Raw genomic sequence first — 25791 nt, 5'->3', positions numbered from 1 at the left:
AGTAACCGTTTTTTCCCCATTCTCACTGTGCTGCACACTCTGGCCACTTGGAACTTCATAGAAGCAGCAACAAGGATATGCTTAAATCCTCCTGCTTCAAAAAGTGCTAGCAACTACAGTCAAGCTAAAGGAGATTCTGTGTTAGCTGTCACCAATACGAGACCAGGCACACACTTGAGAATATCTGATTTTATCCTGTAGAGGGCAACAGAGCACATACACAGTAGCCGGTCCATTACAATTAGAGCTAGTCAAAATGTTTCAATAAAAAAAAGTTGGTGAAGAAAAATTGCATTTTTAATTCATTTATTTGCAGAAAAATGTTTCTTTTAACATTTTCTATGGTTTTTTTTAGTGAAAAAATTATTTCAGTATTTTTTGAAAACCAATAACCTTTTGAAAACCAAAAAAGGTTTGGGTTTCATTTTTCATGAAAAAAATGGAACATTTCCTCAAAAAAAAATGCTATCTCCCTGTACACCCACACACACACTCTAATTTTTCATCTCTTTACATTTTTCATGGAAAAATACCATTTTCTGACCAGCTCTCATTACAGTATTACACTTCTTTTATAGATGGATGAAAAGAGGCACAGAGAGTTTGTGGTGGCCACAAGTCATACACAGCCAGTTAGTGGCCGACTGGCAATGGAACCCAGCAGTCCTGACTCCCATCCCATTCTCTAACCACTATACGCTGATCTCCCTTGCAGCTGATGTGTTTGGAATAAACATTCATTCTGCTGATATATATATTTTGGATGTAACAGAAACTTACATGGGCTGCTTTCTCTTTTCTTAACTGCAGGTGGTGGAGGTGGCTGGAATGATAACACTTCCTTCCTGTGGTCAGGAAAGTCCTTGCTGGAAGGTGCAACTGGAGGAAAATCCTGCCCCCAGGCCATGAAGAAGTGGGGGTGGGAGACAAGAGGGGGTTTCGGAGGGGGTGGAGGGGGGTGCTCCTCAGGTGGAGGAGGCGGAGGATATATAGGTAAAGTGGCTTCATGTTCAAGGTGTCCCTTCCCCTCCTTTAGTGCTAACAGTCAGCAAAACACTGATCAAAAATTCTCCTATAGCTAGTATATATGATTGTTATGTAATAGGATGTCTGTGTGTTGCCTTTTTAGTTCTGGATGAACTTATGTTATTTAGCCTTTAAGCAAATAGCCAGATGTCAGTTCTTCAACTGGAATCCTGGCTTTGCATTGTGGAAAACTATGCCCTCAAGATCCTGTTGTGATTCTTGACTCATAATTATATATTGAGTCTTTCATTTCTTGGCCATGATGCTGAAGAAGCAGGAGCCATAGGCTTTGCATTCCTGTTGTCAAGACCAGCATCTGGGGGCTTTTGCCACGGAGTCTGATGGCCAGTGTTTACACTTAGGGTATGTCTACATTGCAGAGTTAACCCGGGTTTTAGTCTTCACTCCACTTACCATCCATGCAGGGGGGGAAAGAAAACACCCTTTATCCAGGTCTGGAGCCCAGGCTAGCTGACCCAGCTAGGAGTGCTGAGAGCCATGACTCCACTTTAACTCAGGCTGAAACCCACCTACTGTTCAGTGAGGACACAGGCTAAATCATTCGAGTCCTCCAATGCCCTTCCCACCATTCCCTGTGAAGGAGAGACAAATTCTCCCACAATTGGTTGGGAAAGAAATCCTACAGTGTCTCAGCATGAAAAACTACGGGGTATTCCCCCAGACACACATAGGCAAGTGTGGAAATAGCCAGATATGGCTTTGCTGTGGAGGTGCTCTCACCTGAGCAGGGATAACCCAGATGTTCAGACCCTGGTGCCAATTACCGGGTTAACGGTGCAGTGTAGACATAGCCTTAAAGGAGATTCAGCATGAGCAGTGGCATTCCAAGCTTCCTCCACACTGTCCTAAGACGAGCATGCCTCAACCCTAGAGGAATCACCTCTAAGGGCAAGGCAGGTATTTCGGTCTCCATAGTCCAATCCTTGGCTCTTGTGCTAAGACTGCCAACAGGGGAGGCCAATTAATGACAGCTATGATGGTGGCTTTTGTCAACAAGGAACTGAATGGAGGCCACTAATTCCTTTCCAGTAGGCTCCAGGTCAGCCGTCAGATGGTATTGATACTGAATTACTGCTTGGGCCAGACTGAAAGCCGTCACCATAGGGTGAATAGCTCCACAACTCATAATCAGTCCCTGTGGCCACCCATCTCTTCAGCTGTGGTGGACTTCTTACCCCTGGTTATCCACCACTGTGGCTTGAAATTAGGGCAATGGTAGATTCAAAACACTGCAATGAAGTAATTAGCCTGAATTCCTAGCTTGACCACGTGCATTGTGATGTTATGTGTAACGATTTTTTCAACAGAATGCCTCATGTAAGATACTTTTGTTTGCAGTGTGCTATTTTCTCCCCTGCCAAAGGTGATGAAAGTGGAAAAACAACCCTCTCTTTTTTGGGGGGGAGGAAGGGCATCTGTGCATGTTAACAGATCAAATATTGGTCTACTGCTCCGCTTCTGAGATCCTCTGCTTGTCCAAGGCACACTTGAACATTTCCCATGCAAGCTCCTTCAGTCCCCCATCGCTGTTGGACCACCCTGGCCCAAGGGTGTAGAGGAGAGAAAGCAGATCAGATGACTGTTACTCCCAGTGCTGGTGGAGTACACAGCCTGATCAGCAACTGTGCGGAATTAACCCTTATGCACTGGCATTGTCCAGTCTGCTGGCCAAATGAATGCATAGGACAATCTGTTTATATGTTTTTTCACAGCATCCAAATGATTAAAGATGATGTTTGGGCTTAGTGGGCAATGGTCTGCTTGGGACTGAGTTGACAGATTAATTTGCTTAATTAAGAGCCACAAGCATTATTAAGCTGAAATCCCAGAAGTGAAAGGCCAATAGTCTGTACCACTATCCACTAAACCTTTCCACCATCCATTAAACATCCCAGTTGGATATTTTGACTGATTAATTGCCCTTTCTCATTTGGATGCTTCATACTGTGAATTTGCTTGCATGTTGCAATTCTTAACTGTATTTTAGATCTAATGAACCACAGTATGTTAAGGTACTTTCTGATTTGACATAGGTGGCAATGCTGCAGCGGACAATGACCCAGAGATGGATGGGGAGGATGGTGTGTCCTTTATTAGTCCACTGGGTACTTTATACACCCCCGCACTAAAAGGTATTGATATCAGTCAGGAATCAGTTCTCGTGAGTTTCCTTCATGTTTGGAGTAGGCTGTGTCTGGAAAAAATTTGAGATCCTTAGATAGAAAATGTAGATTTAGTGTGGATGTGAACACCAAGGAGGGAGAGAAGTTGTTTAGTGTAGTCCAGGGGTCGGCAACCTTTCAGAAGTGGTGTGCCGAGTCTTCATTTATTCACTCTAGTTTAAGGTTTCGCGTGCCAGTAATACATTTTAATGTTTTTAGAAGGTCTCTTTCTATAAGTCTATAATATATAACTAAACTATTGTTGTATGTAAAGTAAATAAGGTTTTAAAAGTGTTTAAGAAGCTTCATTTAAAATTAAATTAAAATGCAGAGCCCCCCAGACTGGTGGCCAGGACCCAGGCAGTGCAAGTGCCACTGAAAATCAGCTCGTGTGCTGCCTTTGGCACGTGTGCCATAGGTTGCCTACCGCTGATCTAAATGGACAGTCCATATAGATTTCATTCTTTCTGGCTCCCATCTCTCCCAGCAATACTGATCCATACAAACACCCCAGATACTTTTCAAGTTGGTAGCATGTGCATTTAAGAGGAAAAGCAGCGACTGTACCAGCAACGGGGGCGGGGAGGGACGGACACTGCTACCATATAAAGGAGCATTAGGAGGTTCTTTCAAATGAACCTGTGCACCGAATACTCTTATTGACACAGTGCCCAGGGGAGTTTCAGCTTCTCCCTTTCGGTGATGCCAATGGCTCAGAGAAGCAGCTCAGCTGCAACTCCTGACATGAAACTGACACAGCAGGGACTGACAAAGTGGGCATTCGCCCACAAAAGCTTATGTTCCAATATGTCTGTTGGTCTATAAGGTGCCACAGGACTCTTTGTCACTTTTTACAGATCCAGACTAACACGGCTACCCCTCTGATACTTGACAGCAGGGACTGGAGCTCTCAGAAGCGGCCCTTAAGACCTGGGTCCCTGCTGCCCAAAAAACTCATATGGCTGCTTCTAGGGACCACTGCGCTTCCCACTGCCTTCCCCTTTGAGATGCAGATCCCCTGCGATGCAAGACCTACCCAGATCACTCCGCAGTTTGCGCTTTTTAAACCTGAACGCTCCTGGGGGCTGAAAGCTGCCCTGATGAGGGGGCCACTCTCGCCCAAGCTGAAGTGCCGCTTTGTTAGGATGCACAGACACAGCAAGAGCCACCCTGTCTCCGTCTGTTCTTTCCAGAGGCTGCAAAACCCCTCCAACCCCACTGCTGCCCAGCCGGCTCGGGGTGCTGGAGGCATGGCCCCCTCCTGGGCTGACGCAGTGCCAGAGAAGGGGAGAGGAGAGTTGGAGCATGAGGTGGCAGCGGGGCCATGCAAAGAGGGGGGCCAGTTGCGACTCATGGTGCCTTGCACCAGTCCAGGCTCCCCCTTTAAAGTCCAGGGGCCAGGAGAGAGTCACACAAGCCGCTCATGCAGCATCTGGGAGCCCTAACGCAGCTGCTTCCCAGCGCGCAGTCCCCGCAGTGCTCCCCGAGCACCGTGGGCAGGGGCTTCGGAACTCACATCCAAGATCACCGAGGTGCCTTTCCGCTGCCCTGCGGGGAAGAATCCCTGGCCGGCGGCTGCCTGCCCTTCCTGGAGGAACTCCCTGTCAGAAAGCAGCGGGCTGATTGGGCCGGCAGCCAGGACCCCAGACCGGCAGCGGGCTGAGCCGCTCAGCCCACTGCTGCTCTGGGGTCCCGGCCGCTAGCCCCAATCAGCCCACTGCCAGCCTGGGGTTCCTGCCACTGGCCCTGCTCAGCTCGCTGCCAGCCTCGGGTTTCTTTCACCCAGGCCAGCAGAGGGCTGAGCGGGGCCAGTGGCTGGGACCTTGACTGGCAGCAGCATGCCATTAAAAATCGGCTCATGTGCCACCTTTGGCACGGGTGCCGTAGGTTGCCGACCCCTGGTGTAGTCCAATGAGGAATAAGGAGATGAAAGGGAGCAAAGAAAAAGATGGAGGCTGTTGGGGAAACATTTCCTAACAATGAGAAGTGGTGGAAGCTTCATTTCTTAAGTCTCTTAAAACTGGACTGGACAATGAACCCAAGAAATACTATAGGGAACAAATCGTTATACTGTGTGTAATAAGGCAGCCAGTAGGGGGAGTAGGCACAGAGTTAAACAAGGACATTTGTGGGTGTTCCAGTGTTGTGTTCTATGCTGTTGGCAACTGTGGCAAGTGTGGGTCTGTGGAGCTACTGCCGGGATAGTTGTGTTCCCTGAAATAAAAGATGTTACCCAATACAATAAGATGTTACCCAATACAAATAAAAGATATTATATATCTGGTTTACAACAATCTACGACCACAATCCAGTCCTGGATGGAGCACACGGACTAGATGATTTAGCAGGCCCCTCTCCCCCAGCTGTCAGCCTGTGATTTATATGTTGTGCTTCTGCTAGTGCTGGAAGCTGAAAGCGATCTTATGAGAAATGTTTCAGTGCTCAGCTCTTCCCCCATTAAAGCTTCTCCTGGGTCAGACTGACAGAGTTGCTGGAGAGGGCAGTGAGGCATTTCCCCCAGTTCCTACAGATGGAGTGTGCAACCTTGGCAGCCTTCCCAGTCTGTGCTGGCCCCAACAGTTGACTTGAACTTGATTTCCCCCAGTGGGTAAGTAGGGGATGCTGTGGATGGTTCAGCCCCAGTACAGACTAGGAAACTCCTGAGGGCTGCCCTAACTTGCATCTCCTCCCCCAACTCCCATAGCCCCAGTGGGGCATGCTGTAGCATGGAGGGCACAGGACTGCTCCCGCAACACTTCCTCCTGGCCTCCGCATGCCCTGAGCCTGCCCCAAAATCCCCCTTGTGCTCTGTAGAGGCAATACAAGCTTGGCAGGACGCCTTGCTGCATTGGGGGTGGGGCTGTGTGGCCACATTGCACCAGCATAGCTGGTTCAACATGGCTACAGTGCAGGTGTCCAAGACAGCTTAGCAGAGGGATTTTTTTGTAAATGAAAACTATTAGCTGAGATTCCTTCAGTCTTCTCTCCCCTAATGCAGGTGCCAGTGAGAAGTGGGGATACGGTCAGCAGAGAGGGGTGAATGGCAGTCAGGAAAGGTTTTTCAGACAGGGCCCATCCCACCTAACGTGGGGCACTTGGGCACCTTACACTTGTGCATTTTCCCATCCCATAATGCGGCAGTTCTCCTGTCGCTGTCTGCGGAAAGCTCTTGGGTTATCTCTACAATAACAACTCAGCCTCTTTCATCTGTTCCCTAGTGACAGAGGGGCACGGAGAGGTGGCTATTAAGCTGCACCTCAACTGCAGCCACTGTGAGCTTGATGAGTGCCGTGTTGATCTGGAGACTCAAAAAGTCATTTGCTTCTGTGAGCCTGGGACAGACCTGGCTGACGATGGTGTCTCTTGTGTAGGTAAGAAGGTGCAGGGAGGAAGGGGCTCCTTTGGGATGGGTAGGTCTATGAGTGAATACATAGTGAAAGCCTCTTTAATGACCTGGACTGCAAGACAGCACAGAAGCACTTAGATAGCCTTTCTTTAAAGTTGACCCTGATTAATTATCCCCTTTGTTGCTGGCATTTGCAGTGAAAACGCAGGGCACTTCAGTGGCAAGGAAGCTGGTACATGGGGCAGCACTGCTGATGTGTTTTGCCTTATAAACCTGCATCATTGGGCAGTTAAGTGATAATTTGGACTGAAGGGGCAAAATATGTGGGTGTGAGTGCCCCTTAAAGAGCCTTTGGTTACATTGACACTGTATCTGGCACAGATCAGAGAGAAGCCCTGATCTGAAATTAACTCACACTCACTCACCCCAAACAAAGAAGGAATTTTCCCAGGGTTGCAATTTAGGGGTGTGGGGGGGGGAGTTGCTCTTTTTCCCCACCTGTGCTTAATTTCAAGGTGCTGCCCATGGCCCAGGAGGACAAGTACCTGCAGGGGGCTGGAGCTCCCTAGGGTCCCTCCTGTGGGCTGCACCTGGGGCTGTCCTGGAGAGTAGCTCGGGCTCCAGGCCCAGAGACCTGCTCTGTTCCCTGAAACCTTCAGCAGCCAGAGACCCACAGGCAGCCTGGAGCTTGCTCCCTGACCTACCCATTCCAGCCCCAGGGACCCATCTGTCCTCTGGTCTGAAGCAACTGCAGCTCTGCTCCAACTTCATCTGGTGCCACACACCCTCACTACTGATTGGCCCTAGTGCTTGGGCTATAAGCTGTGATTGGCTAAGGTGGCCAGAACTTTGGCTGCTAGAGGAGCAATGAAGCACCCCTTCCCCAACGGTGCACTGGGGGGCTGCCGTCTTGTGCTTCAGAGTCTCAGCTTTTCCTAGGAAAAGAACAGTGAGGTCTCTTCCTTGCAGCTGTGAAGGGAACTGACTGATTTTGGATGTTTACTTTTTATTCTCCAAAAATCCCAAGAACTTCCAGGGGTCTAAGTGGCCTCTGGGCCTCTGCTGAAAACTGCCCCCTCTCCATTGAAATCTGAGATGGCGCCCCTGAATTTTCCAGTCAAACTTAACCCTAAGCTTAGGCTTCCCAAGAGCCAGAGATGACATGTCACAAGCATATGGCAGAGGGAGGGGTAAACGTCATGGGAGAGGGGAAAGCAAGAAGGAGAATCCCAGTCAGTGCTTCATTTGAGAGCTGAATGCAAAGCATAAGCAAGCAGAGTGGAGTATATTTGCCCTGCTTACACTCAGCTCCAGTACTGGGCTTTCCCCACATTTGTACATTAAGAAGAGATACTGAGTCCAGCAGGTAGAGCGCGGGACTCTAAGCCAGGGTTCTTGGTCCTATTCCCAGCTCTGCCACTGAGTTGGGAAAATTGTTCAACCTCTTTATGTTGCAGTCTCCCCATCTGTAAAATGGGGATAGTCAGATGTATTTATATGGGTGTGGTGATGGTCATCGTTTGCTTTGTGATCCCTGATTGGAAAGTGCTCCATAAGTATTATTAAATGGTAGATATTGCAAGGCTGGGGTGGGGGGGAAGAATGTTACAAACCAGCTAACACGGCATCCATGTAGTAGGGTTTTCCCCAGTAGTCATCTGTTCTTTCTATGTGGATGCATTTAGAAGATGATATACTGCAATTGTCCTCATCCTGTTTTCGCTATGACTTGACATTGATGGCACCACTCAGCACCCTCCCCACCCCGACAATTTAACACACACACACACACACACACACACACACACACACACACACACACACACACACACACACCGATCCCTGTTTTTATGACCTTGCTTTCATAGCCAGTGAGTGTGTGTATTAATTTCCTGATAGGAAACCATCTGTTTTTATGGCTCAAACTTAATTGAGGAAAGTGAAACAATGAGCCATTGGAAGTCATAGATCTGGGAGTTGATTGCAGCAGAGGTTATCCTCTGTTTCCTACAGTGCAACAGTGACAGATGGAGTGAATGGGAGGAGGGACAGAAAAAAATATTACATTAAAAATGACCAGAGGCAGGCCTGCCGATAGGGTGGGGGGTGGGTGGGAAGGGGGCAATTGCCCAGGGGCCTGGGTGATTTAAAAGGGCCCGGGGGACCCCAGCCTCCACCGCTGGCGGCAGTGCAGCGCAGCGGAGCTAAGGCAGGCTTCCTGCCCGCTTTCGCTCCACGCCACTCCTGGAAGCGGACGGAACGCTCCTACAGCCCTTGAGGGGGCAGGGGGTCTCCGCGCACTGCCCCTGCTCCAAGCACCGATTCCGCAGCTCCCATTGGCCAGGAACTGCAGCCAATGAGACATGCGGGGGCGGTGCCTGTGGACAGTGGCACACGGAGACCCCCAGGGGCCCCCTGTCTACGAGCCACTTCCAGAGGTGTGTGCAGGTTGCTTTCGGGAGCCACCTGAGGTAAGCGCCAACCCTCTGACCCCCTCCTGTACCCCAACCCCCATCCCAGAGCCAGCACCCTGCACCCAAACTTCCTCCCAGAGCCCCTACCCTGCACCCCCTTCCACACCCAAACTGCCTCCCAGAGCCTGCACCCCACACCCCCTCCCACACCCAAACTGCTTCCCAGAGCCTGCACCCCCTCCCGCACCCAAACTCCCTCCCAGAGCTTATACCCATGCCCCCTCCCACACCACAACCCCCTGCCCTAGCCTGGTGAAAGTGAGTGAGGGTGCAGGAGAGTGAGCGACACAGGGAGGGGGGATAGAGTGAGCGGGGGCAGGGCCTCAGAAGGGGCAGGACAGGGGCATGGCCTCAGGGGGGCCATGAAATGGCAGGAAGGGGCATGGCAAGGGTCTTTGGGTTTGCGCAATTAGACAGTTGGCAACCCTACTGGGCGGGCATGTGGAAGCCCTGGCCATGCTGGAAGAGTGCACCCAGCAGCGCACCTGGCAGCTCGTTGGGCACCAGCCAGCGCAGGTGCAGCACCGCCAGATGTCAGGCGGACCACGTCCACGGCTTGTGCGTGCGTGGGGGCCCATTGACTGTTCTGCCCTGAGGCTCGGAATTGCTGTCGGCGGGCCTGACCATAGGGAGGTCAGTTAAAACAAGTAACTCCCCCTTTCTTATGCATCTCTTTCAGCTGATCCCGGGGCTCATCTCCCCCTCTCCTTGGTCTTGTCTGTAGTGACGTCATTACTGGTGGCTGCTCTCATTCTGGCTTTTTCCGGGATCATGATAGGTGAGTGTCTCATAAAGCAAAATGTGCATAGAGCAGCAGAAGTTGCAGCATATTGTGCTTCTCACCTAAGCCATTTCTAGTAGAGCCAAGAACGTTGGCATTAGGACTCAAGCTTTACGCTGTGTTGTTTTGTTGGTTTTTTTATTAAAACTTATCTATTTTCTTTTTTGATAAATGTTTTTAACCAAAACAACCAACTTAGGGACATTTTTCCTTGTGAAGGGAAAGTTGAAAAAAAATTACTTTGAACAATATTTTTACACTTTATATTTCACCAGGCAGCAAATATTGGTATAAATGGATATCCAGGTATAATTAAAATACCATCTTTGTCTTCCTTTTCTTTACTAGCCAGTTGCAAGGTCCTTCCAGTGACTGACTGCAGAATTGCTGTAATTCTCATGATTACATCCTTAAAGAGAGACCATTGTGTGGTTTGGGGTGTAAAAATGTCAGACCACAATTTCCAATTTTCACTGATTTTAAAGGGAGCTGTGAGTGCTCACATTTAAAAAAAAAATCAGGCCTCTTTTAGTTTAGGGTACCTACAATATGCATTTAGGTGCTTACATTTAGTTACCCAAGTTTGAAGACCTTGGCTTAGATTCCAATTTTATAAATTATGGTTTAGTAAGACATGGATATTCATGGCCTTTGTCAGAATATCGATTACATCTTTTTTAAAAAGTTTATTTAAACAATCCCATGCCTACATTCCTACTCTAAACATACCAGGATTATTGCACTAATGCATGAGAACCAGTGATTCAAACTAGTCAGTCTCCTTCCATTGTCCACGCTGAGGGAAATGCTTTAAAAAAAAAAAAAACACACACCCAGAAGGTCAGATGGTGACTAGTAAATTAGATTTGTGTAGTTATTTCAGTTTAAGAATTTCAGGTGTTGCTATTAATACATACACGTGGTTTCAGATGAACAGTTTCTGTTCTAACAGTATCCCCTTAAGGATCTAATTACTTTTCAGGGAATAGAAGAATAACCAAATTCTTTCTGGCCATCCCTATCATTCTCATTTCAGGAATGAGCAGAGATCTGAGCAATCAAACCAAGAGCAATGATAAGCTGAAAGGAGAACTAGGAGGGCTTGATAATAGGTCATTAAATCCATCCCCCTTTGCTAGCGGAAGTTTTCCCCTTAAACTCTTCCTCTCAGTGACTTGTCTATCAGAGCAGACATGGGACCCAGTACAGCCACAGTCTTCGGGCCCAGTCTTGCTCCCATTGAAGTCAGTGGCAAAATTACGGTTGGGCCCTAATTTGGTCTGTGATTTCCTAAGAAATGCCTGACTTCCATAGGTGTGGAGAGCTAACATAACAGCTGAGTGAATTGATTCCAAGACTGTAAGAACTCATTTCAGCTTTCCCCCAAATTTGAACCATGTCTGAGGTTTAGAAACATTTGATCGAGTGAATGGGTGTCTTTAAAAACTTTACACTTACCCGCTAGACTCCCTTCATGCTTATGGGACTCAAGAGGAAGTTTCATAAAGTGAAGTCATTTTATTTACACAACTTCATTGTGAGGGGAGAGATTTTACTTCTAAAGAGATTTCAGTGTGACCATTGTGATACAACGCAACTAAGTATGGACTTTTATTCAACTTCGTCATAAGCTAGGTGCTTAACCAAAACCCTGTATCCAAACGCCCTTGAACTTTGGGAAAATTGGATCTGGATACTTTGAAGCCCAGACAGTCTCTAACAAAACAGATTTGTTACATCATAGTTCACTTCTAGTAGATTTCACCCTATTCTTCAAATCAAGAAATACTGGGAGACGCACGAGTGAGCTTGTTCTTAGCCTAATTTCTAAACCAAAGAAGTTGGATAAATTCAGCCTGAGCTTTGGAGAAGCACCCAGACTTCTGCATATACACGAAGTACATATGGTTGACAATGCCCCCATCTATTTTGATTCACTGGAGTCTGAAAACTATACCAGTTCCACAGCGCACATGTTCTGTGTTGGTTGCCTTCATGTTCACAAGGCAGTCTGCCTCCCTGATTCACTGTGCTCCATTTCCAGTGTATCGCCGGAAACACCAGGAGCTGCAAGCCATGCAGTTGGAATTACAGAGCCCCGAGTACAAACTGAGCAGGCTGCGCACCTCCACTATTATGACGGACTACAATCCCAACTACTGCTTTGCAGGAAAGACCACCTCCATCAGTGATCTCAAAGAGGTGCCTCGGAAAAATATCTCCCTCATAAGGTAAGCTCATCTGTTTGCCTTCCCCATACTTCACCCCATACACTCATATACACTCTCTTTTTTACACACACACACACACACACACACACACACACACACGATCTCTCACGTTCTCATTCTTTCCATACAATCACACACCTTGGACACACAAAAGACCAATAGTGGGTAGGGTGGTATTCCATGCTTACTACATGACCATTGTGGGAACTGGACTCCAGCTAGGTCTCCTTAACCTTTCACAGGCACATTGTTCATCTTCTGTATTGTAGAAGGAACTGAAGAGCTATCACCATGAAGCCCAGTAATTCAGACCCCAGACATCTTTCTTCCAGGCTCTCAAACACTTTGTGGAATACCCTTGTGTTTAGACCAAATATTAACTGATGTAATATGGAGAGCATGAGGATTGGAGGTGTAGCCTGATTTGGGGAGGGTTAGTAGGGACAGTGGAATTTGTCCACTTAATTTAGTTTTATTTAATAATTAATTTTCTAATTAATTAATATTAGTAATAATTAATAGATATTAATAATATGGATATGGCTCGCCAATATGTGTGATCAGAAGATAAAGATCGTCTTGAATCAGGCTTCACAGAATTTAATACAAGGAGATTGGGGTATATAACAGGAAATTACACTGAGACAAAGTTTAGTCAAACAAGACCTTTTATTTAAAACCAATAAAACAAGAAGTAAATGTAAAATGTTAAAAGCAGTTTGATTACAAAGTTACAAAATATCACAGTTCTTTAAGAGATATGAGATGATATTACACAGTTCTAAATGCACTCTGCAGCAAAGAGGGTGTTGTTCACACCTATTGATAGAGGAAATTATAAAGAGGTTATGAGTGAAACTCTCTTTTTAACCTAAATGCTCTAGCAGAAATAAGAATTTGTTCATACTCACAACTTTGAAAAGAATTAATACTACGACTTAGTATTGACAGCTTTCGTAGGAGAAAGAGGCTTCGAAGCAGGTTGAGACGACAAGGAAACAGAGAGATGTATTGCCCCCCTAATGGAGGATTGTCACCCTTTTTATAGGGAGAAATCCTTCCTCCTATGCCCAAATTTGTCTTTCCCCCATGGAAAGGTGAGGGTACCTGTTTTCATTGGCTGACCTTTTGTGTGCGTACTAATGACAGCTATATAGTAGCTTGCGGGTGTATGTGTTACATTTGTGGTCAAAAATACCCTCCTTTTTACCCTAACTAGGTGAAAGGTTAGCAGATATTCAAAAAGTCCCTAGACATTTGCGTAGGTTTGTCTCCTATTATTACTTTTCTGAGTAAGGGTCTTAAAAGTTGCTGTCAGCGTCACAAAGGAAATAGGCCAGGATGTCTGGCTTAGAAGTTTCTAGGTATCTTGCGTTACAGCTATTGCAAATTCCTATTAATCTATGCAGCCTACACACTTTATCAAAAAGACATTTTATACAGACCAACAGATTAATCCTCAGGGCTACAGAGGAGGTTCATTAGAAGTCTGTGACTGGATTCCTGGCAATGAGAGTGACATCAGCAACTGCAACAACAGCAGTGAGCGATGAGAATCTAGATGAGAATCTATCAGACAGTGAGACTTGGACTATAAAAGCCAGAGATGAGGAAATCTATCCATGGGCCTGAGCCACAGTAGGATCTGGATCAGAACTTTTTAAAAGATTAGGGGGCCTTGGGTTGGGGATCATCTCTAGGAAAGACCTGCAGAATCATCGAGTCCAACCCCTCTACTATTGCAGGATACAGTCCTCTTCCATAGAGGCTATGATGTGACACTGATACTACATGATCTTAGACACAAAGCCAAAAGACAGGATTAAGAAGAAGGAGGGTATGGGAGATTCAGAAGTTTGTATTTCCAAAATCGTCCCTGAGATACAACAGAGATGAAGCCCACAACATCCACTACCACTCTCACTGTGTTGTCAAGTACTGCAGGGCTCCTCTGTCATATCTAATACCTCATTGATCACAAGTTAGGACTTCCCAATGCAGTGTAAAGGAGGGTAAAGGAAACAGCTGGGAATTGATGGGGAGGAGGGATAGGTTTATGAGCCGTAGCAGCTCTGTTTTATATCCCCATTTTACAAAGGGTGGGTTAGAGCTGCAGAGAACAATGTTTCAGGCTGACACTTATTGGGAATAATTGATAGCAGCAGTCAAGCCACAGGCAATTTGACTCTGCAGTGTGAGTTAGCTGCCAGGGCTGAGGCCTGACAGTCAGAGAATGTAACATTCTTTATCCTGGCAAGGAGTAAAGCCACTCTAAATTGAACTGTATCTACAGAACAGGTACAGCATGGAAAACAATAGCATAAGCTTCCCCCACCCTCGCCCACAAGGCATGTTCCTTAACCTTCTCTAGGAGGGATCATGATCTGGGGAGTTCACTCTCTATGATCTGCTGAGACTGTCCACAGAGGTGCCATTTAGAACTGGAATGAGGCCACCAGTTCAATGGAATGCAGACCACCCAGCAGCCATTCGATCTGGCCATCAGTCCGGGCCTGGTTCATACCAGTGCCCTAGAAGTGAATGACTTGGCATCTCACTGCAAGAGAGAGCCCCTAGAAAGTCCCCTCCAAGTCATAGTTGAGGAACAGGCATATCAGGGGGAGGGCTTGCACTGCCCCTACCAAAGCTGAACCCCTCATTGGTTGAAGAGGGGTTCCCAGTGCTGTCAGTCCAGCAGCTTCCATCTCCGCTACATTCACAGTGGTGGTGGTGTACTTTGTACCCGAGCCCATAATGCCCATGTGATGTGCCGGCTGTTGCACTTAGTGCTTTAACTTTCATTAATTGAAAACCAGAATAAGAAGTGACATGAAACTTCTATAATGAGCATAATGGAAAAAATGTGCATTAGTGGAATGTAAGATTTATTTATTTGCTTTTTTCTCGATCTTGTTTCATAATTAAACCTCAAACCTTCTTCATAATATGTTAACATCTACAGTAACCATTTTAGCACTTACACAGCACTCTGTACTACACAGCCTCTCGCTTGATGCTTTCTTTAAGTGAGATGTATAATTGTATGAGAAGTTGTTAGCAAATTTAGAGTATGACTTTCAAATGAAAAGTGTATCCATGATAGGCCCATCTTTTTTAGCTCACTTTTGAGTTACACAGCAAGTAGACTAAAATTAAACACTGTTCTTGTACTAGTATAAGAGGACAATGCTGTGTGCTATGTACTACTATGCCAACACTTTAACTCCAGTAGATTGGCTTCATTGGGCATAGTTTGTAGTTTCCAAGGCCAAAAGGGACCATTGTGGTCATCTAGTCTGACCTCCTATATAGCACAAGCCATAGACCTGCCCCCAAAGTAATTTCTAGAGCAGAGCTATCAGAAAAACATCCCATCTTGATTTAAAAATTGTCGGTGATGGAGATGATCCTTGGTAACTTGTTCCAATGGTTAATTACCCTCACTCTCAAAAATGTATACCTTATTTCCAGACTGAATTTGTTTAGCTTCAACTTCCACCCATTGAATCGTGTTACAACTTTCTCTGCTAGACTGAAGAGCCCCAGTATTAAATATTTGTTCCCCATGTAGGTACTTACAGACTGTAATCGAGTCAACCCTTAACTTTCTATTTGTTTGAGAGCTCTCTCTGAGTCTATCACTAGAAAACCTGTCTTATAACCCTTGAATTAATCTCGTGGTTCTTCTCTGAATCCTCTCAAATTTATCAACATCCTTCTTGAACTGTGGGCACCAGAACCGGACACACTATTCTAGCAGTGGTTGCACCAGTACCAAATACAGAGGTAGAATAACCTCTCTACACCTACTTGTGATTTCCCTATTTATGCATCCCAGGATTGTATTAGCTCTTTTGGCCACAGTCTGACACTGGCTGTTTGTGTTCAGCTGATTATCCACCATGACCCCCTAAATCTTTTTCAGAGACCCTGCTTCCCAGAAAAGAGTTCCCCATCCTGTAAATACGGCCTATGTTTTTTGCTCATAGACGTGCACATTTACATACTGTATAGCCATGTTAAAATAGATATTCATAGAATATCAGGGTTGGAAGGGACCTCAGGAGATCAGCTAGTCCAACCCCCTGCTCAAAGTAGGACCAATCCCCAGACAGATTTTTGCCCCACATCCCTAAATGGCCCTCTCAAGGATTGAACTCACAAGTCTGGGTTTAGCAGGCCAATGCTCAAACCACTGAGCTATCCCTCCCCTGGCTTGTGCCCACTTTCCCAACTGATCTGGATTGCTCTGAATCAGTGACCTGTCCTCTTCATCATCTACCACTCCCCCAATTTTTGTGTCATCTGCAAACTTTATCAGTGATGATTTTATTTTTTCTTCCAGGTTCTTGATAAAAATGTTAAATAGCATAGGGCCAAAGACCAAGCCCTGTGGTACCCCACTGGAAACACACCCATTCAATGATGATGTCCCTTTTACATTTATATTTTGAGACCTGTCAGTTAGCCAGTGTTCAATCCCTTTAATGTATTCCATGTTAATTTTACATCATTCTAATTTTTAATCAAAATGTTGTGCTTACCAGGTCAAACACTTCACAGAAGTCTAAGTATATTACATCAGAATTATTACCTTTATCAACCAAACTTGTAATCTTATAACAAAAAAAAGATATCAAGTGAGTTGGACAGGATCTATTTTCCATAAACCAATGTTGATTTGCATTAATTACATTACCCTCCTTTAATTTTTTTAATTCTTTATTAATCGAGTCCCACATCAGCCGCTCCATTATCTTGCCCAGGATCGATGTCAGGCTGACAGACATATCCTCTTTGCCCTTTTTAAAAACTGGTGCAACATTAGCTTTCTTCCAGTCTTCTGGAACATCCCCAGTGCTCCAAGACTTATTGAAAATCAATGTTAATGATCCAGGAAGTTCTTCAGACGGCTCTTTTAAAACTCTTGGATGCAAGTTATCCAGAGCTGCTGACTTTAAACTATCCAACTTTAGTAGCTTCTGTTCAATGATCTTCTCAGACACTAGTGGAATGGAAAGAGTGTTATCATCACTATATGATGAGACTATAGTGTCTGTTTTTTCCTCCAAATACAGAACAGAAATATTTATTGAACACTTCTGCCTTTTCTGCATTATTATTGGTAATTCTACCATTTCCATCTAGTAATGGACCAATACCATTATCAGGATTCTTTTTATTCCTAATATTTTTGAAAAATCCTTATTGTCCTTAACTCTGCAGGCCACAGATTTCACCTTGTGTCTCTTGGCTTCTCTTATCAATTTTCTATCATTTCTAACTTCAGATGTATATTCATTACTATCAACTTCCCTCTTCTTCCATTTGTAATTATATATATATTGTGATAGTGTACCCCATAAGGCTTTATTGGGGGGGTGCTCATAAATGTATGTATGATATAACTGGAATAGGGTTTTGCTACATATGTCATGTAACATATCTATGTAAAGGTTATGATCTACTGGTTATGTTCATCCTAGTTTTATGTAGGCACCATTTTGTGTTCAAAGTTGTGAACATTGGCTATATAATTGCTTGATTTCTAAGTAGCCTTAGTTATAACATTTGGTCACTTCTTGGGAAAGGAATGTGCAAATTAAGTGCTCAGTTAGGAAGCACTTAACAGGCAAAAAAGCTTGGAAGACTCCAATCCACATAAGAAGCCTACCTGAGGAGGTTCAAGGTAGCAGGTGGGTAATGGCTGCTACCTGCAAGTCCTGAGTCATGCATGGGCATGTGACTTGCCTATGTGATTTCAAATCTCCATTTTGTGAATGGATTCTGCACAGGGTGAGGAGGGGGTCTCCACCCACAAGAGAAAGTCTATTTAAACCCCTGGGAGACCCCTCCATTTGGTCTTCAGCTGGCTAAAGAAGGAGCCTCTCCACCCTCCAGGATACTTGAAGGAAACTGGAACAAAGGACAGTAACTATAAGGGGTGTGAGTGATTGCTGGACCCAGGCTAAAAGGAGATTAGTCTGTAAAAAGGGAGCATTCTGGAACTGGTGAGGATCTTATTTTATTTTGCTTGGTGACTTACTTTGTTCTGTCTGTTACTACTTGGAACCACTTAAATCCTACTTTCTGTATTTAATAAAATCACTTTTTACTTATTAATTAACTCAGTGTATGTATTAATACCTGGGGGAGAAAACAACTTTGCATCTCTCTCTATCAGTGTTATAGAGGGTGAACAATTTATAAGTTTACCCTGCATAAGCTTTATACAGGGTAAAATGAATTTATTTGGGTTTAGACCCCATTGGGAGTTGGGCATCTGAGTGCTAAAGACAAGCACACTTCTGTTAGCTGTTTTCAGGTAAACCTGCAGCTTTGGGGCAGGTAATTCAGACTCTGGGTCTGTGTTGGAGCACATGGGAGTGTCTGGCTCAGCAAGACAGGGTGCTGGAGTCCTGAGCTGGCAGGGAAAACAGGAGCAGAGGTAGTCTTGGCACATCAGTTGGCAGCTCCCAGGGGAGGTTCTGTGATCCAACCCGTCACATATATTTATATTTATTTTTTATAGCTGCCTTCACTTCCTTTCTAAATCAGGTCAGTTTTTTAACCAGCACAGCTTTCTTCCTTGATTGTGTGATTTTGGCTGTTTTGGCATCTAGTATAAGGTATTCTTTATTATAATTCATGTTTTTCTGATTAAATTCTTCCTCCCAGCTAGTTTGATTCATCATTCTTTTCAGCTTTGTGAAACTGATCCTATTAAAGCGTGTGCGAGCATACACACACACACACACATATAGATGATATATACACACGTGTGTAGGTATGTGTGTATATATATTATATTACTAGTCTGGACTTTATTCTGCTTGTACATTATAAATGTGATCAAGTCATGATCACTTGTACCTATGTACAATGTTAAGCTACCATTAATGTTTAATGTTGTGATCAGGCCTTCTTTATCTGTTAAGACAAGGTCTAATAAAGAATTCCTCCAGCATATGTCACTCACATTGAAATCTCCTGTGATCATGTAGCTTTTTTTCCTACACACTGTAAATAGGTATATAAGAAGCCCGTCATCTTGTTCCCTAGTGCAATTTGGTGCTCAGTACCAGACACTTACTATTACCCCATCTTGTTCTTTATCCGTTAGGACATTGATCCATAAGCATTCAAGATCACTTTCCTCCGAGTTATCAGTGACTTGGAAATGGGTTATTATACATTAAGGATCCACAAGCTGTTACTTCTGAGGGCCACCTTCCCTTGCACTTTTAACATTGTATGTCATAGATAGACAAAATTGAGACTGGAAATGAAGTCATGCTCTCACAAATGGCTGTGCAGAGTGCTACCGATAGCATGGCCAAAACTGAAGTTTCAGTTCTTCATATTTTACTGTCATAGAAGCTATACCCATGTTCTGTGTCCTGTGATCAGAACATTACAGTGTGCATGCTCTGCATTAAAACCTCCTTATCTTTTCTGGTTTATCCAGGGGTTTAGGCCATGGAGCCTTTGGCGAAGTATATGAAGGTCAGGTGGTGGGGATCCCCAGTGACCCCAGTCCCTTGCAGGTGGCTGTGAAGGTAAGTGACAATATGTGAATAATCACAATAGTAACACTTTGTGCACCTTTCATCCAGGGGCCTCAAAGCATTATAAAAACGTTGATAAATTAAGCCTCACAACACCTCTGGAAGATAGGTGTGTATTGTCCCTGTTTTGCAGTTGGGGACACTGAGGCACAAAACAGGTAAGATGATTTCCCTAGGGTCACTTGGGCAGAGTACTAATACCTAGATTTTACATAGCATTTCTCATCCATAGATCTCAAAGGACAGTAGGTATCACTATGCCTGTTGTACATGATCTGCTGACTCCCTGGTCCAGTGCCTTGTCTTTGCCATGGACCATGTTGCATTGTTCACGGGCCCCTACCCTGATCACTAGCCAGGCTCCCATGGTCTCTTCTGGTGCTGCAGGCATCATGTCCATCAACAAGATTGTTTATTTTCAGAATCTCTGAGAAATTAATCCAGCTGACTCAAGCTTATCTAAATGAGAAATTGCATTACAGAGAACTTTATTTCCAAGCTGTCAGCTTGCATCTGACCATGTTCTGTGTGATGTCTGACATTGCTGTAAGTGAAGCTAACACATAGCTGGTAATGATGAGCTCCAGCAACGGGGATACTAGAGCCCAGTGCACTGAGTCAGTAATTATTCGGCTGTTACAATTTATAAAAAGCCACTAATGAACTGTGGTGACTTGCATCCTCTCGGTTTGGGAAGGCAGCTTATTGCCCGGGAAGCCAGCTTATTGTTTCAGTTCTGCAGCAAGATGCCCTCTGCTGTGTGTAACTGATGTGCAGCAGTGCTGATCTATGGAGGTGGTATGCACTTCCATGTCTGCTCCATTATAGTGCAGCTCAGCAGAAAGGACCATAAACACAACAAGAGGCATGTATATCCTTTCTCTCGTCCCTTCTTTCCGTGGGAGTTCATTTACACCTTTGGGGGAACCCTGAGGAGCCCCACTACATCCTCCTCCCTCTAAACTATCCTGATCATCAAGTCCCTGCTTCAGAGCCATCATCTTCTCATCATGAAAGGGCTGAGCAAGCCTCCCCTTCAATCCCAGCCAATAAAATGCTTCGCACAACCAGAGGGGTCACTACGGGATGGTAGCATTCCTGTCCATTGGGTTGATATACCCGTTAGTGTGTGAGGGTGTTAGACCATATAAAAGAACCTCTAATTACGCTCTTAGAAATTCTTCCAATGATCAGTGATGATATATCTGCCGAATGAGTATCTCTGCGTGACACGATCTGTAACACTGTTCTGGATTGCGTTGGGAATACGAAATGCCATCGTGCAGAGTGGTGTGACAACAATGATCCTGAAATATCAAATGTCCTTGATGTCAAGCGACAAGCACATGCCATGCTCATAGCTGACCCACTCTGAGTCGAAAAAGGCCAGATACGAGGCAGCTTGCAGCACACTCCAGCGCAAACTCTGCCAAATGCAAAATGTGTGTTTGATTGTATGCACCCTAGCAGATAAATGACTCCAAAGGTTTCGGTGAAGCGGTCAAAGCTGTGTACAGTCCTACCCAATTTGCCTTGACGCCACTAACAAGTGCTGATGGTGAATCTCTCATCACCATCTACCAACAGTGGCATTAACATTTTAGTGAACTACTTAATTATTTTTGTACTGTTTTTCATGAATCACTGGATAACGTCCACAAATTGCCCACATCTAATGCATTTGCCAGTCCACCCATATGTGCCAAGGCGTTGAAAGCTGTTGAAGTAATGAAAAATAACAAATCTCCTTATCCGAATGCCATTCCAACTGAAGTTTTCAAGCATGGAGGAAATCTCATTGACAGGATTTTTGAATTTTTGTTACATGTCTGGCTTCATATCGCAATAACTAAAAGATGCCAACATTGTCACCATCTATAAGCATGAAGACTCAAAGAGTGACCGTGGTAGCTACTGCAGTATCTCGTTGTTGTCTGTGGCCAGCAAGATTCTTGCATGGATCCTCCTGAACTAACTCCTGACCCAATCGTTGACAATGTTCTATATGAGTTAGTGTGGCTTTTTGTGCTTAAAGGAGCACTGTTGACATGATTTTCCTTATTCAACAATTACAGAAAAAATGTCACAAACCACACCAACTTTTGTACATCATGTTTCTTGATCTAATTAAGGCATTCAACGTGGTCAACTACACTGCCATCTGGAAATTGCTCGCTAAATTTGGATGTCCAGACAAATTTATTAATATCATTCAGCAATTCCATGAAGGCATGGCTGAAGAAGTTAGTATTGATGGTGATGTAACAGATCCATTTCCAATCACAAACAAGGTAAAGCAAGGATGTGTCCTCGCTCCTAGCCTTGTTGGTCTATTCTTTGCTGCAATGTTATAGAAGGTCCTTTGTGGGTCTTGAAATAGTGTGTTAATATGCTTCTGCACTGATAAGCTCTTCTATCTTTCCTGTTTACATGTGAACACCAAGCTGATAGATGAATTGGACCAGGAACTGCTGTATGCCAATGGTTGTGTCTTGATGGCACACTCTGAAGCAACTCTACAAGATCTTACAAACCACTTTGCTGTGCTGGCTCATAATTTTGGCCTCACAGTCAGTGAATGAAAAGCCAGGTTATGTACTAGTCAGCTCCTCAACAACCTTATCAAGACCCATCAATGTTCTTGAAAGGTGCCACACTCCAAGCCATCAAACAGTTTACTTATCTCGCTAGCACATTGGACAATGAAGTGACAATTGACCACAAAGTTGATACATGAATTAAGAAAGCCAATGCTGCATATGATTACCTCCATCACCAAATCTGGAAGCAACGTGGAATCTGACTACAGACAAAAATCAAAGTCTATAATGCTGTTGTCCTCAAAACTTTGCTCTGTGGGTGCAAAACATGGACCTGTTATAAATGTCATATAAAAATCTAGACAATTTCCATTTATGACACCAATGATGATTGCTGGGCATCAGATGGCAGGACAGGGTTTCTAATATGGAATTCCTGGCAAAAGCTGGTTGGGTTGGTATTGAGCTCGTTTCATCTCAAGCACCCACTTAGATGGACTGGCCATGTAATTTGTATGACTGAGACCAATTTATTATAACAAGTTGAATATTCCCAATTAAGCTCCAGCAATTGTAAGCATGGAGGGCAGATGAAACGCTTCAAAGACACCCTCAAACAAAATCTGCCCCAAAACGAACATTTCTGACTCAACCTTTGAGCAACTGGTGCCACAGCCGTAAGGGTGGGTGTCCACAATTTGGAGAAGAATCATGTTGAGTAGCTGGAAGCATAGTGCCAAGCACAAAAACAGCAAGCAGCTCAATCAGCACAACTAGGCAAATGGCTCTGCGGCTAGTCTGGTAAATGTTGTTCCTCTCAAATTGGTCTGAGGAGTCACGCAAAGACCCGTTAGTACAAACTATGATCGTTGACGTCATCCTTGAAATCGAGGTGACTAGCATCAGATGCAGATTTCCAGTAGAGCAGTAGCTGATTGTAATGGTCGAGAAAGAATCTGTCTAGGAATTATATATCACTCAACATGATAGAGTCCCCAATATGTACAACATTGTGCAGTTGACTGTTTGCATTATGGGGTGTTTCTTCTTCATCTGAAGTATCTGGCTATAGGCCACTGCCAGGAGGAGGGTACTGGGCTTGATGGACCAATGTTCTGATCTGTTGGCAAATCCCCTGTGCCTGCCAACAGGGCTTCACAACCCAGTCTGAAAATGGCATGTTAGTTAGCTTGGTGTGAGTGTTCCTTGTGGAGAGAAGGGGATCGCTGCAGACTGTGTTTGTTCTGGGATTCTACAATCATGAGACTAAAACCTCTCTCTCCCTTCTTGTCCGGTCTTTTCCAGACATTGCCAGAGATGTGTTCAGAGCAAGATGAGCTGGATTTCCTCATGGAAGCTCTTATTATCAGGTGTGTTAATAAAAGCCTATATAAGCCCTTGGTTACCTATGCATGGCAAAGCACAGGTCCTACAGGATGAAAAGTACTCTGTGAGATGATGTATTAATCAAGATATCAAAGTGCTTGACAATGGCAGGTGGGCACTATTCTCCCTTTTTTAAAAATCAGATGGTGAAACTGAGGCTCAGAAAAGTTGATGCTAATATTCTTAAAACGGTCCATTGAGTTTAGATGCTTTAAGGTCTGGGTGCCCAACCTGGAACATTGAGGCCCTAGTTTTCAAACATAATTACCTCCTCCATTCACCTGGAGCTCAGCACATGAGAAGATCCAGCCCTGTTTGTCTTAGGTTGGGCACTCAAAGTTAGTGGACAGTTTTGACAATGTTGGCATTAAGTAATTTGCTCTCCCAAGACCACACAGAGTTACAGATCCCAGGCAGCCAATTTTCCATTCCACTAAGGCTGGAGACACAAATGGGCATTGAAAGCGGTGGCATTGGGACCTAGGGTAATACCCACTGCATAACTGACTCCTATGTCTGTGTATTGCTTCTGGAGCAACCCTACTCCCAGTCCCACGCATAGGGAAGTCAGAGGGGAGGTAGAAGGTGTGGGTGAGGAGGGCACATGCCCAAAGCACAGTGAATTGTGGCTGTTCTCTGCTTCCCAGGGCCCATCCTCAGACCCAAAATATAGGGAGTGCAAAGGGGGCAGAAAGCCTCCATCCTCCATTCCAAGCACAGAGACAAACTAATAGAGAACTGGGGCCAGTGTCTCCAAAGTAGTGGTGTTGCTAATTAGATCTACCAATGGTGATACCTTAGACTTGGTAGCATCGCAGACCGTACCTGCATTTGGCTGGCTCAGCACCCCTTCAGATGCATTGTTTCCTCTGGAAAAACAACTTCTCTGTGGTAGGGCAAGCTGACTCTCCACATCAAGGTGCCTTTTGGTTCAATATGCCCTTCAATTTAGTCTTGCTCTCTCTGCAGCAAGTTCAACCACCAGAACATCGTGCGCTGTATTGGGGTCAGCTTGCAGACGCTACCACGCTTCATCCTGCTGGAACTTATGGCTGGAGGGGACCTGAAATCCTTCCTGAGGGAGACACGGCCTCGACCGGTAAGGTGGGGTGAGGGGAATTATTTTTCTCCACTAGCTTTGCAGCCTGTGCCTTACTCTCTTTGCCATTACTTCCTCGTTTAACCACACTGGTGTTCTTCCTGGCTCCTCTCCTCAGAGCGCTCCAAGCATTACAAATAGCTAAACTAAAGCACACTCACACCACTGACCTATTAATAATTGGGAATGGCCTCCAGTAATTTTACCCTAATAACATGCTGCATCCACATAATTAGAACCTGTTTATTTTCTGAGAGACCCTGTTGCTTTAGAGCAGCAGTTCCCAAACTGTATTTCAGGGACATGTGTAATCAATCCACAGAGCACCTGCCATTGGCCTGCAGGGAGCTAGCTGGTTACATGGTGCTGGATCCTTCTCCTAGTTTCCAGCCGCTTCTACAAGTCTCCAGGCTTTCCAAAGACTAGGAGGAGGAGCCAGTCGAGCTGCCTTTGATAAAGTCCACTGCTCTATAAGAGGAGGAGAAAGAGAAGCCACCCCTAAGTCAGGAACCTGAGCCACCAGTGGGTCTGAAGCTGCCAGACAGCTCCAGAAGGGGAGCATGTAGGGAAGAGAGGGACACAAGGTAGCCAGATACTATACCCATGGGACTGGAGAGATGGGCCCATTGGTGGAGGAGCAGCATCTCCAGTGGAGGAGGGGGAGGAAGAGGAACAGATCAGATGAGAAGGGGAGAAGAAAAGCAGAGTGTGTGATTTGCCTTTTTTTTTTTAAGTATGTAACATTTATCACAGAGCCCCTTAAATCACATAAATCCTTCCCTAATGGCACTTTGCTATGTCTGCAATTGCCACAAGGCTACAGTGTGACAGCAAATGGGAGGTGAGGTGTCCACCAGATAATCTCGCTAATAATTCCACACCACTGAAAAGGGAGCAGAGCTTTTCATTACTGAATCCCTAGTTCAAATTCGGCTTGGTAGGGACTGCAAGCTCTTGTTGTTATTTTATTTATTTGAATTGCAGTAGCACCTAGGAGCCCCAGTCATGGACCAGGACCCCATTGTTCTGCGGGCTGTATAAACACAGAACAAAGAGATGGTCCTACCCCAATGAGCTGACAAATTTAAGCAGAGTTCAGTGACTGATGTGGAAAGAGTCGGTGGCTTCATTTGTGAGCTTTCCTCGGTGTTTACCCA

At 45.1% G+C, this 25791-nt stretch overlaps 1 protein-coding gene across 1 annotated transcript in view; it reads left to right on the top strand.

The window, feature by feature from the left end:
- The window catches only part of ALK (ALK receptor tyrosine kinase), a 576734-nt gene that overhangs the window by 525897 nt on the left and 25046 nt on the right, over positions 1-25791 (top strand). The window contains exons 16-23 of the mRNA XM_045010420.1: positions 811-873; positions 3081-3179; positions 6428-6580; positions 9709-9807; positions 11855-12041; positions 19510-19600; positions 23455-23519; positions 24505-24634. Of these exons, the coding sequence (XP_044866355.1) occupies positions 811-873; positions 3081-3179; positions 6428-6580; positions 9709-9807; positions 11855-12041; positions 19510-19600; positions 23455-23519; positions 24505-24634 (887 nt within the window). The remainder of the gene's footprint in view (positions 1-810; positions 874-3080; positions 3180-6427; positions 6581-9708; positions 9808-11854; positions 12042-19509; positions 19601-23454; positions 23520-24504; positions 24635-25791) is intronic.

The sequence above is a fragment of the Mauremys mutica genome, chromosome 3 (assembly GCF_020497125.1).
Source record: "Mauremys mutica isolate MM-2020 ecotype Southern chromosome 3, ASM2049712v1, whole genome shotgun sequence".
NCBI classification, from domain to species: domain Eukaryota; kingdom Metazoa; phylum Chordata; order Testudines; family Geoemydidae; genus Mauremys; species Mauremys mutica.
The sequence above is the reverse complement of the archived record's forward strand: the minus strand, read 5'-3'. Positions and strand labels throughout refer to the sequence as shown.